Source organism: Wasmannia auropunctata, unplaced genomic scaffold (genome assembly GCF_000956235.1).
Source record: "Wasmannia auropunctata unplaced genomic scaffold, wasmannia.A_1.0 LD336078.1, whole genome shotgun sequence".
NCBI lineage: Eukaryota > Metazoa > Arthropoda > Insecta > Hymenoptera > Formicidae > Wasmannia > Wasmannia auropunctata.
This window is the reverse complement of record NW_012026812.1, coordinates 3,850,051-3,863,324: the sequence shown is the minus strand read 5'-3', so window position 1 is coordinate 3,863,324 and position 13,274 is coordinate 3,850,051. Positions and strand designations below refer to the sequence as shown.

General features: G+C 31.8%; 2 protein-coding genes across 7 annotated transcripts; both read left to right on the top strand.

Moving 5' to 3' along the window:
* Nucleotides 1–176: 176 nt before the first annotated feature.
* On the top strand, nucleotides 177–4,731 carry LOC105448995 (putative sodium-dependent multivitamin transporter). 4 transcript variants are annotated; one of them, XM_011687940.1, is made up of 9 exons: nucleotides 177–342; nucleotides 1,151–1,272; nucleotides 1,373–1,594; nucleotides 1,671–2,011; nucleotides 2,102–2,221; nucleotides 2,468–2,685; nucleotides 2,916–2,998; nucleotides 3,190–3,440; nucleotides 3,571–4,731. In XM_011687940.1, the coding sequence occupies exons 2-9, from the start codon at nucleotides 1,153–1,155 to the stop codon at nucleotides 3,800–3,802; spliced, it is 1,587 nt and encodes a 528-aa protein (XP_011686242.1). In that variant the 5' UTR covers nucleotides 177–342; nucleotides 1,151–1,152; the 3' UTR covers nucleotides 3,803–4,731. The 4 variants fall into 4 exon arrangements, with proteins under 4 accessions (XP_011686242.1, XP_011686239.1, XP_011686241.1 ...); XM_011687937.1 differs by having other exon boundaries at nucleotides 2,916–3,133; XM_011687939.1 differs by having other exon boundaries at nucleotides 177–350; nucleotides 2,916–3,133.
* A 2,190-nt stretch (nucleotides 4,732–6,921) lies between these two features.
* On the top strand, nucleotides 6,922–12,450 carry LOC105448992 (putative sodium-dependent multivitamin transporter). Of its 3 annotated transcripts, none has more exons than XM_011687929.1 (9): nucleotides 6,922–7,091; nucleotides 8,299–8,423; nucleotides 8,550–8,771; nucleotides 8,843–9,183; nucleotides 9,254–9,373; nucleotides 9,592–9,809; nucleotides 10,045–10,262; nucleotides 10,342–10,592; nucleotides 10,942–12,450. In XM_011687929.1, exons 2-9 carry the CDS (start codon nucleotides 8,304–8,306, stop codon nucleotides 11,246–11,248), a joined length of 1,797 nt encoding a protein of 598 aa, XP_011686231.1. In that variant the 5' UTR covers nucleotides 6,922–7,091; nucleotides 8,299–8,303; the 3' UTR covers nucleotides 11,249–12,450. The 3 variants fall into 3 exon arrangements, with proteins under 3 accessions (XP_011686231.1, XP_011686229.1, XP_011686228.1); XM_011687927.1 differs by lacking the exon at nucleotides 6,922–7,091 and adding an exon at nucleotides 7,268–7,735; XM_011687926.1 differs by lacking the exon at nucleotides 6,922–7,091 and having other exon boundaries at nucleotides 7,268–8,423.
* Nucleotides 12,451–13,274: the final 824 nt, after the last annotated feature.

Below are 13,274 nucleotides of genomic sequence, written 5' to 3'. Positions count from 1 at the left end.
TGGTACAGTCGAAGAAGATCGAGATAACACTTTTGGTATCTGCAGCGTGTCTCACGTTATCCAATCGAGGCAGCAATATTGCTGGAATAGCAATCTGGAAAGACTCTTACTAAAGCTGTTTGTGCGATGTGACCTCTTCGAAAGACAGGTTGAAATTGGTTTAATAAGTTAGAGACCTCTAAATAATTTGTGATTTGCTCAACAACAAATGCGTTTAAGCGCTTTGAAAGTGAAGCAGAGAATTGAGAGAGACCTGTGATAATTCAGCTTAGAAGGAGATCTCACTTTTGATATAGAATAGATAATAGCTGATTTCCATTCCGGTTTGGATACACTCCAAAGGTGAGACAGTAAGTGATTGGTAATATATATAACTGTAGGAATGATCCACCCAATTTGCCTGTTTTAATGCCGACTGTTTTTACTTTAGTTCTTAAATGAAAATTTGCTATAAAAGAGGTAACAAAGTGTCATTGACTTAACTAAAGAACGGAAAGCAACATCTTGGGAAGAAACGTTTCTTAGGCATATTAAATTATTATATATTTAAATATTTATGTAAGCGATGTAAACGTGGTTCGGAAGCTGATAGGGATTAATAATAATAAATTTTTCGATCTTTTTGTGTGTTTAATATTTAAATGTAATATTACTTTTTTTGTGTGTGTATTTAAAAAAATATATTTACGAATTGATGTTGAGATTAAATACTCTTATATGGAAATTGACAACATGACTAAAATTTAAGTTTAATCGCTAAAAAAATGTCTCTTCCTCTATCTCTAAATGTAAGACTTGTAATTACACAAAATAATTTATTACTATTTATTGAATTAATCTACAATATGTCCTATTGTGCATTTAAATAAGAAAAAAACATATTATCCTCTTTATTTGACCCGTAAATAATTTTTAGGGCTTTAAAATTTCTTATATCAATTTTTAAATCTATCTCATTGATATTTAGTTAAATATTACTTTTATTACTACACCGAATTACACTACAACTTTTTTTCGTTTTCGCAAATGCCAAATGTATACACATATTATACATCATTTTAAATACACTAGATTAACTATAAAATCCTAGATTTTATATCTTCTTTCCTTTTAAAATTAAGCAACATAATTCGTTGATTTGACGTTATAGAAATGACAAAAATAAATACCTTAGGATGGATCGACTATCTGGTTATAGCGGTGGTGCTGTGCATAAGTATCGGAATTGGTATTTATTACAGATTTAGTGGAGGACGTCAAAAAACTATGGAGGTAATTATTATAAGATCCTCTTATTAAAAGCAGAAGTCGCTTAAAACAAAGTTATATCTTTGTAACGTATTGCTATAATAAATGGTTACGTGTTTCACAGGAGTACTTTGTTGCAAGTGGATCAATGAGTGTCGTACCAGTCGCTATTGCCATGGTAGCTTCCTTTCTATCTGGCATTGCATTGCTTGGTTCGTCCGCTGAGAATTACATATACGGGACGCAATTTGTTGTAGTATGCCTAGCGTATATCTTAAGTATTCCGATTATATGCTATGGATTTCTACCAGTTTTCTTCAAGCTGCAGGCAACAAGCGCTTACGAGGTCAGTTTAGCAAAATTTGATTTCATAGATAGTATTTGATAGTACATATATGTATTTGAAAAGATATTACTTTTAGTATTTAGAAAAGCGTTTTGGAGTAAAAGCTAGGATGATGGCTAGTTTCGTTTACTGGATGCAAATGCTTTTGTACTCAGGAGTGGTACTCTATGCCCCTTCTTTAGCCATAGAGGCAACCACAGGAACCTCCAAGATTGCCAGTATCATTATTATTGGTCTCGTATGTGCTTTCTATTCGAGCTTAGGTGGCATTAGGGCTGTGCTAATAACGGATGTATTTCAATGTTTGCTTATGTTTGTCGCTATATTCTTAATTATTGGCACAGCAGCGAATGATGTTGGGGGATTAGAACAGATCTGGGAAATCGCGAGGCAAGGACAACGTCTCGAGTTTGATAAGTATTGTATCAATGTTTCTACATTAATTGCATAAGTTTTATGAATAGTGTACGCGTACATTCTGAAAATGATGTTTTATTTTTATTACAGCATTGATCTGGATCCAACAGTAAGAAATACCTGGTGGTCTCTTACACTGGGTGGTTTGATTATATTTTTATCGCTTTACGGAGTGAATCAAGTACAAATACAGCGTATGCTGACTTTGAAGTAAGTACTCTAAAATTTAAGTAACACTGGATAAAATTGAAAATTATAAATTATGCAAGAGCAATTGCTGACGCCTTTTTTTATAGTAAATGAAACGATCATATAAAGTTAATTATGTAATTATAATTTTTTCCTGTGTTTACGTTATTAAATAATCTTTTGTCTTAATATCACATTCAATCAATTATCAATTCAATTGTGATGGAAAAAATAAAAATAACTACTATTAAATAAATTACGTTTTAGAAATATGCAGGCCTCGCAAAGAGCTGTCTGGCTCTCTTTGCCCATTCTGTTACTTCTCACGATCGCAATTTGCTTCTCAGGATTGGCGATGTACAGCAGATACTACAATTGCGATCCGTTGCTTCAGAAAAGAATTAGTTCGCCTGATATGCTTATGCCATTGTACGTTATGGACACGATGTCTAACATTCCTGGCTTACCAGGCCTCTTTGTTGCAGGTGATATATTTATCGCGAATTAAATGATGCGGGTTTAATGTCTCTTATATTAGAAGCTACGTATGTTACAAATTATGAATATAAAAATATAAAAATACTAATATCACTGAAATATAATTTTTCTTGTAATTTTAAAATAATTTTAAGATAAAAATGAGCAATAGTCATGTTTATGATACTAATCTCAGACTCTGTCTTGTCATAGTTTGTATTTCTTTTTATATTTCCAGGTATTTTTAGTGCAAGCCTCAGCACAATTTCTGGAACGTTGAATTCTCTAGCGGCAATAACGTTGGAGGATTATATAAAACCTGTATGTAGAAAGTGTATCGGACATGAATTCTCACCTAAAATAGCGGCGTCTATCGCTAAAGTGCTTGCTTTTATGTTCGGTATTATTTCAATTGCGCTGGCATTTCTATCACAATTTTTGGGCGGATTACTTCAGGTAATATATTATTGCTTTTAAACATAAGATGATGATAAAAGAAATTTCTATTGTAGACTTCCTTAACTATTTCTGGAGTAATTGGTGGTCCATTAGTAGGCATGTTCACACTTGGCATGGGCACGGAATCGGCGACGGAAAGCGGTGCAATAGCCGGTGCACTTACGGCATATTCATTTTTGTTCTGGATTGTTTTCGGTCAACCACGCCCGATACCACCTGTATGGCCGACTACTATCGAAGGCTGTGATAATAATATTACAAACATAACGATGTCCGTTTTCCGAAACGCCACAAGCTTCTCCAAGTAAATGATTCATTTAATAATAATTACACAAAAAGAAAGATGTTTTTTTCAGTGTAAATAATAATAAAAATTAGGCTAGAAATGTAGAAACAATTAAGTTAAAATATTAAAATTGTCATATTTTTTTCAGAAGCACCGGCGACAGCTCGTATTTTTATTTATATCGCATTTCGTATTTGTGGTACCCCTTCCTTGGATTCATAATAACATTCTTACTTGGATTGTTTGTCAGTAACCTATCTCGTTTATTCCTGAAGAATCAGAACAACAAGTTAGACATTAATTTATTCTTTCCCGTAGTAGCGCGGCGTATACATTTTAGGCGATGTAAGGATGAAAAGAATGAAGTAGTTCTCCGTTAAATAAACAATATTCACACATACACACACACATACGTATAGAGACACAGTTAAAAACAACGGGATCTACCCATTTTAAGCTGAGAAAGAAAATGCCGCATAGTTTACATTATTTACATTCTTCGTTTCTTACCTGCGCTCCATTCTTCTCTACTTTTTTTCGTACCTGCTCGCCTATTCACTTACTTATAACGCTGATAAATTTTCGAATTTATTAAAACATCTCAAGCATATTCCCAAAGTTTCAGACTTTTAAAATCTGTAAAAGAAAGTCTCTATCTATAGAAGAAAGATTCTATCAACTAAACAAAATAGAATGTTTCTTTAAGACAAAATTTCTATTCTCATGATTTATTTTTTGTAATATAATCTTTTTTTTTATGTTAGTAAAAGTAAAAGATCAATAATTATAATTATTGATTATTCCCACTTGGGTATATCCATGTTAATAAAATAATGTAGGTATTATACTTAACAAATTAATCACTGAATAGTTGACCGAAGTTTGTGATCCAAATTATCATCAAATAAAAAATTTTTATCTCTTAAAAGATTCCATAAATTTCAAATATTCAATCTTATATGAATTTTAGAATTCTTTTATGGAAAATTCCGAGAAACGGAATTTTCTCATAATTTCTTTTAACTCACAAAAAATTTGACTATTGAAAGTTAATCAAATATTAAGAGAATGCAGTTTAGATAAAAGGTAGAATAAATAAAAAATCTAAGTAATAGGGTTTTCCGAATCCTCTGACTTTATTGTTTTCTTTTTTTCTTATATACGTTACGAATAAGGCTATAATTTAAGCTGATTGTTGTTTTTTTTCTAAATACTACAACTTACACTTAACAAATTTAACAATGCAAATGAGTTTTGTTTCTGAAGAGAGAGATAAAAGCAAAAGAAATAAATCGAATTTTCCATTTGTTTTGTTTGTTTTTCTTATCTTTATCTTTCCTTTTTAAAAAGTTTTATAACAATTTCTTCGTTATCTATTTCCTTATCAGCTTTTCGAAACTAATCCGAATAATTCGAAGATTATAACTGGTTTCTTTAAATAACATGAAAACATTAAGCAAATTGGTGATATTTTTATATACTTTAACAAAATAAGCTAATGTAATTTAATTCTTTCTCATTTAGTTGCAGGATTTTTATACATTCTTCATGCGCTCGAGATGCACAAAATGACCTTTGAGATAACGGTTAACTGTATGTTAGCTTTAGATAATTCAAATACCTGATAATTTACATAGACACACAATAAGGCAAAAGCCATAAAGTAATAAAGCAATAAAGCAATTAAAATTACAGAAAAAAATTTGCGTACGTGCATTTCAAAATATAAAACGCAGTTAATTTTATATGAGTTAATTTAAGATAAGTTTTTTGTAAAATTATCTTTATTTAATTTGAACAATATGTATTACAATAGAAGTTATATATTATTAATTATTATTATTAACAAATGTAATTTAAATTTCTCGAAATTATATCAATACATTAAACTTTATGGAAATATGGTTCAATCGGAAAGTTTAAAATATAATTCGTAAACGTATAGCCCGATCGTTCAGCGCATTTAATTATTTATGATAATGCAATACAGGATATATTAAAAATTCATGTACTGGCATATTTTAAAATACAAAATCTGCCTTGAATTCTCAAGAATATCTTTCTCGTGTAAACTGATTATCATAACGAAACGACATTTAATTCTTTCAAACGTGTTTTTAAACGAGTTGATTATGTAAATTATTTGTTAAAGGCATTAACAATAAGATCCGGTAATACCAGTATCGGACGTGACGCGGATTGTATGGACTTTTTACATAGACTGAGCGCTTTACGTATCTGTTTGTAATAGTACGAGTATCTAATCTTACGTCATAGTGGCGTCACAGTATATATGACGTTATTACTCGATGTGACTGAGGCTGCGTTCCTTTTGGCGCTTACAGCGCTTATGAGCATTATTTGTCTTTGTTTAATATTTGATAAACAACAAGGATGAAATGATTTTGTGAGCGCTGTAACCAGCTGTAAGCGCCAAACGGAACGCAGCCTGATAATCATATGTTACAATTTAATATTATGCCGGAACGTTTACTAAACACATTGTATTTCGAAGCACATTGATAAAGAACATGCTACAATTTACATTATTAATTACAACAACGTATGTAGTTAGAATTTTTTAGTGGAAAAGCAAAATTTACTTATGTTACTTATCCCTGATGTGTAGAAATAGCATTATATTTTCAAAACAATGTGTGTCTGTTTCTTTTCATTTGTTGGAACATTTTCTAAATAAACATATTGAAATATGCATTTGTTTGTAAAACTACAATTATACAAAATTATTTAAATTATTTTCTTTTATTTATTGTTTTTTATTTATCAATATTTTATGTACATTTTTTCTAATTGTATAAAATTAAAATTTTACGTTTACATAATACAATTTATTAAAATACAATAATATGTATATTGTACTTATCGTCGGTATCGATTTAATATAACAAGATATTTCGCTTGTTCGTCAAATTCCAACCCACTTCCAGCACAATACCTTATACCGCGGATTATTGAATTCTGTGAGATCTCCTCAAAAACCGACGTGACTAGAATTAAATAAAACTTATTCTGAGATATTAAATTCCTCATCTTTAATATAGAGTATGTAATTGAGAAATATATCACAATCCAACTGAGCATGTATGAATGCACTAAAGAGTTTATTATTAATATTATACAGATTTTCACTGCTATATCAAAATATTATTATTTACCACTTTTCGCAGATGTATTCTATGATTATCATTTCGATAATTATTACTACCGTTTTTTAAGCTATATCCAAGACACACTTATCAAAATCTATAAAATAGGAAATCACTTTGATAATAATAAATCTATAGATTATACGCTGCATATATGATCAAGAAATTTCTGAAGCACTCGTACGACACGTGACAATTTCTAGCACTAATTCCGATCGTAATTATAATTATAATAAATCAAAATCAAAGAAATCAACGATGATCTCGCGCTTAAAGGGTCTACGAGCCGTCGCAGCCGTCCCTGATGTCTCTGGTGTACAACCAGTTGCTGGCCGTAGAATTTCAGGTCTCGAACGATCGAACCACGTGGAGTGTGCGCGAAGCGTCGACTCGCTGGGAAAAGAAAAGCCTCGTCTCCGAGTCACAATTGCCTAGCGGCAGTCGAACAGATTTGTTGTGCGCGGACTCCGGTTTTGTCTGATTGCTCCGATAATTACAACAGGCAAGTTGAGATTGGCATTATACAGATCGTTTCATTTAAAATCTTCCATGTGGATGCACCACGTGTATTATACTATATACATACATATATGTGTATATATATATATATATACATATACACATATATATAATAAGTGCACATATATATGTATATATGACGCGCGTCCCGCAATCCAATCTCGCTTCGCGACCGGTCACTGACAGTTTTACGTAATCACTCGGCGCGTTCGAGCGATGAACCAGATAAACGCACGGCACAACCAGAGACACGGAACGGTTCGCGTTTCCCCGACATTTTATGTCATGAAAATGTGTGTTTCGTGGTCGAACCGTTGTCACCACGATTATCGACATCACGCAAATTATTCGCGCGAGCTCGGATAGAAGAGACGCGTGATATCGGCGAGACGCAGAGCTGATATTAATATTCGCAAAATCGTCACGTGGATTACTTGTTGCTCATTTTTATCTGATATGCTTGTGAAACCTCGATAACAAGAAAGAATGCACTATGAGGAGCGCAGAGAGGAGGGACTGGTGTCAATTGATGACAGAGTCATCAATAAAGAGCTCAGATAATTCAATGTGATCGCTTATAAGCTACAAAACCGATAAAGTTAATTTTGTGTCGTCACATTGCGCAAGGTCAACTACATTATAAGACAATTAGAAATAAAAATATAAACCGCATGTGAAAGTAATTTTGTAAAAATATTCAGCATCTGTTACTTGAATCTCGATGCGCACAAATATGAATTTTATTAAAAAGACACCGTGTGTAATGTTGAGTAAAAAACAATTAGTTGTTCGAATTAAAGATAATTTGATATTTACATGTAATATTATTTTTCCTTTCTCAGTGCTTTGTATGTGCTGAAATGTGATATGCGGAATTAAGGAATTTAATCATTTTTACACGACAAATAAAAATGTTGCAGGAATTTCCAAATTAAAAAGAATATTTCTCTTTTTTTAAAACAATTACTCAACATATTTTACTACTATTTATGAAATCAATGTTTTATTTCAATAAGAGAAAATATATGTGCTTTACTTTATGTCTTTTCGACTTGAAAATAATATTTCTAGAACATAGCCTTAAATTAAGATTTCTTATTTCAGTCCATAAATCTAAAATATTTAAATAATACATATTAATTTAAATCTTCTTTTACACAATATATAGTTATATCGATTTGTTATTTCAGACAAAATGGAGCAAATAAATACCTTAGGCTGGATCGACTATCTGGTTATAGCGGTGATGCTGTGCATAAGTGCAGGAATTGGAATCTATTACAGATTTAGTGGAGGTCGACAAAAAACTACGGAGGTATCATTACTGTTATTATTTCTCGTTAAAGAAAGATAAACCCTTGAGAATAAAGTACCCTTAAACAAAGTACTTACATATTTCTTTTATACGTTTTGCTATAACAAAATGTAACGTGTGTCACAGGAATACTTCGTCGCAAGTCGATCAATGAGCATCATGCCAGTTGCAATTGCCTTGGTGGTTTCCTTCATGTCTGCCATTACGCTGCTCGGTGTTTCCGCAGAGAATTATACATATGGAACACAATTTGTTGTAATAAACCTATCGTATCTGTTGGGCACTCCTATTGTATGTTATGGATTTCTACCAGTATTCTACAAGCTACAGGCGACAAGCGCCTATGAGGTGAATTAAGTGACATTTGATTTTGTCGCGGGAAGTTTCGACGACGGTTTAAAAAATATTACTTCTTTCAGTACTTAGAAAAACGTTTTGGAGTAAGAATTAGGATGATGGCCAGTTTTATTTATTGGATTCAACTGCTTTTGTACTCAGGAGTGGTGCTTTATGCTCCTTCTTTGGCCTTGGAAGCGACCACTGGAATGTCCAAGACTGCCAGTATCATAATTATTGGCCTTGTATGTGCCTTCTATTCGAGTATAGGCGGCATTAAGGCTGTGCTAATAACCGACGTATTCCAAGGTTTCCTTATGTTTGCCGCCGTATTCATGATTATTGGCACAGCCGCGTATGATGTCGGGGGGTTGGGGCAGATCTGGGAAATTGCGAAGCAAGGACAACGACTTGAGTTTGATAGGTATTTCATCTATTGTTTCTGCATATTGCATGAATTATATATGCATAATCGATTTTTCTTTATATTATAGAATTGATTTGGATCCAACAGTAAGACATACCTGGTGGTCTCTTACTCTGGGTGGTTTATGTACATTTTTATCACTTTACGGAGTGAACCAAGTGCAAATACAACGTACGCTGACTGTGAAGTAAGTTGCATAATTTAAGCAATGCTGGATAAAACTAACAATTATCAAATAGACTGGAGCAATTGCTGACGCTTTATTTGTCATATTTCGAAATGATGACAAGTTAATAATTATTTTTTATTTATTTTATTAATTTAACTTCTCGTTTTACGTAACGCTTACCCATTAAATCGCGTTTAAAAAAATTCGAAAGCTGCATTAAATAAATTTTATTTTAGAAATTTGCAAGGTTCGCGAAGAGCCATGTGGTTGTCGTGGCCCATTCTGTCAGTTCTCTCGATCACAACTTGCTTCTCAGGATTGGCGATATATAGTAAATACCATAATTGCGATCCATTCCTTCAGAAAAGGATTACTTCGCCTGATATGCTTATGCCATTGTACGTTATGGACACGTTGTCCAATATACCTGGATTACCAGGCATCTTTGTCGCAGGTAATTTTTTATTGACTGGTTTTGATTTAATATTTTGTATCACGAAATATAAAATTAAGAAATATCTGAAAGTATCGATGTCTGAAATATGATTTTATACATATTTTCAAGACAATTTTAAAACAAAAGCGCGCTGTTAACATATTTACAATAATCTTGGGTCTCTATTTTTTTTTTTTTTATGAAAATGCAGTGGATAATTGTAATACTAATTTTGAATTCTCTATATTTCCAGGTATTTTTAGCGCAGGTCTGAGCACGATTTCAGCTGCGTTAAATTCTCTGGCTGCAGTGACGTTGGAGGATTATGTGAAACCTATATGGAAAAAATGTATCGGGCGTGAGTTCTCTCCGACAAAGTCAGCCTCCGTCGCAAAAGTACTCGCTCTTATGTTCGGTATTATTTCCATAGCCCTGGCATTTTTAGCGCAATTAATGGGCGGACTACTTCAGGTAATGAAACTCATTAGTAAACGTAAGACCGATTTCAAACGGAAGACCAATGGCGATAATGTAATTTTGTTAATTATAGGCTTCCTTAACTATTTTCGGAGTAGTCGGCGGTCCGTTGTTAGCCGTTTTCACTCTTGGCATGGGCACGGAATCGGCGACGGAAGGTGGTGCAATAGCTGGTGCACTTACAGCGTTTTCATTTTTATTCTGGATTGTCTTTGGTCAGCCACGTCCGATGCCACCTAAATTGCCGACTACTATTGAAGGCTGTGATAATAATGTTGCAAATATAACGATGTCCATTTTGCAAAACGTCACGAGCTTATCCAAGTAAGATTCATTGAATAATTGCTATACGAGAAGAACGGTTTTTGCTGATAAATTTAAAAATTAGGACGAACATTGAATTTTTTAAACATTTAAGTAGTTACGATACGGTAGATTTTGTTGAATTTCTGTTATGATATATTATTTTATTAGCAGATTCTTTTATATTTCTGTTGATATTTTATTGACAAAATTTGTAGTAGATACTTTCTGTTCTCGATAAATTTATATAGCTATCTGGGTATTTTCAAATCGGTACCTAGCTTAATTTTTATACATTACAACAAAAACTGTTCTGTCCATATAACGCACACACAAGATTATTTAACAAATAATTGTATCTTCTTTTCAGAAGCACCGGTGACAGCTCATACTTTTATTTATATCGCATTTCGTACATGTGGTATTCTCCCCTCGGATTTTTAATAACATTCGTACTAGGTTTGCTTGTCAGCAATCTTTCTCGTTTGTTTATGAAGAATCCAAATGATGAAGTAGACGCTAACTTATTCTTTCCTGTGATAGCACGGCGTATACGTTATAGGCGACGTAACGACATAGAAAATGAAGGAAGTTCTCCGTTAGACAGAAAATATTCTCTTAACGAAATTATTCACGGGAAAGACGATGCTTCCAATAAAATTTGTACAAAACTCTAATAGTTTCATGATCTAGTTAAATTTATTTGTCTAATAATTTAATTGTAATCTTAGGTGTTAGACATTCCGTACTTACAGTCAAAAGAAATGTTTGGACGTTGTGTTTGGACTTAAAGGGAAAGAAAATAAAAGTATTTTTATCATCTCTTAGGACCTAAATAAAATTTTGGGGAAATTGGCGATTAACAAATTTTATATATTACTTAGAACAAGCTATGTGTATTTATAAGAATTTAGAAGACATTTTTGCACAGGCACATACAACAATTTGTTTATAGTATTATTTTTCTAGATTGTTTTATTCTAATAAGTAATGTTAAACAATTGTATGTATGTTGAATTGCAACATAAATGTTACGTCTTCCATAATTTGGGACTGCCAGTTTGTATACCGTAGAAATGGAAATCTCTCGCAAATAGAATGATATTTGAAATAGCTGTGCGTGCTTTCTGCAAAACTTTTACAGTAAAACATATCTCTGTGAACATAATAATTTCAGTTCCTGTTATATGTATAAGTTTCGTAGATATACTCGAAAGAAATCTACCTCTTAGGGAATCTTGACAATATTTAGCAACGTAAGAAGATAGAAAGTCAAAATTAAGACATTTTATTTGTAGTGGATGTAATAATTTTGTAATAAGGAGTAATAATTTTACGATATAGAATCGAAATAAGTTATGTACTTTATATGCGGTTGTTCAAACATTTTTTTGTTCATATCTTGAGCCAAATACATTTGTCCAATTCAGAAGACTTAAGTCTTCTAAATAATCTTAAAATAAAAAAATATTTTTATAAACTAGTAATTACTATTTTATAGAATAGTTTAATCGCGATAGCGGTATTTGTAAATTTTTTTCTAGTATTGTTTAACGTTTTATAATATAGAACTTGAATATAATTATGTGAAAAACGTATATATACAACTGTTTCCAAGTTTTAAAATTCTGATTAAAAGTGTATCTAGACAATGTTACGACCATATTTTATATTAAATATTTGATAATATTTAGTATAAAATTTTATAGCAGCGTATAGTAATGATGTTTTTAAATTACTTAAAAGAAAAAAAATTATATTTAACAGAGCATGTATTGAGAATTCAGTATTTGTAAATAAATAATTTATCTCGTGTTAAAAATGCGATTGTATTTTTGTAATTTTATATTAAAATCTCTAATAAATGTTTGAAAGAAGAGACCAAGGTTTATACCACGAAAGATCCTACCAATCAAAACTTAACTATAATTCCAAACAAGACCGATGTATGTATATGTATGCTGAAATTTAAAGATTTAGAAATTAGAAATATTATTGGGCAATCAATATCTAGCCTCGGCCGATATTTGGCTCTTCCTCCTTATTATTTGTTGCAAAAATTTAATTCCCCAACTTGATACATTTATTTTCTAAAAAACCACGACATTGTGGAAATGGAATCACTTTTCAACTGTTCCTACTAGTGTTCAACGACACTTTTTCACAAGAGAAGACTTTAAAGTGTAAATCTTATAATAATGTCAAATCTATATAGATCTGTTGGATAAATCAAATGTACGGAAATTTTCCGAATCTATGTACATACGTATCGATTATTACCACATAGTTTAATACTAGGCAGCGAATACAAAAAAGATTACATGTCAAATACACAAGACACAAATTATGCAGTAGAATATATATTATACTTGTATACAAAATAGTAAAATATAACTGTTTAATGACATTATTGAAAAAAGTTTTGTAATATTTTGAATTTACTATTGACATTCAGAAATTTCTGCATAATTTTATCGATGCGCAAGCAAGCGAGTCAATTGTTGAGCGATAACAAACGCAAGAGGTTTTATACATAGTCGTAAAACATTCGCATTATCATCGTTTTATGTTGTGAAATGTGCGTGGCCGAGTTCGGAATAGAAAAAACAGATACAACGTGAAACATGGAATTCAACATAAAATTTGTGCATTCGACACGCAGACTACTTGTTGTTCGCTACTTTTCGTTACGCTCGCAAATAT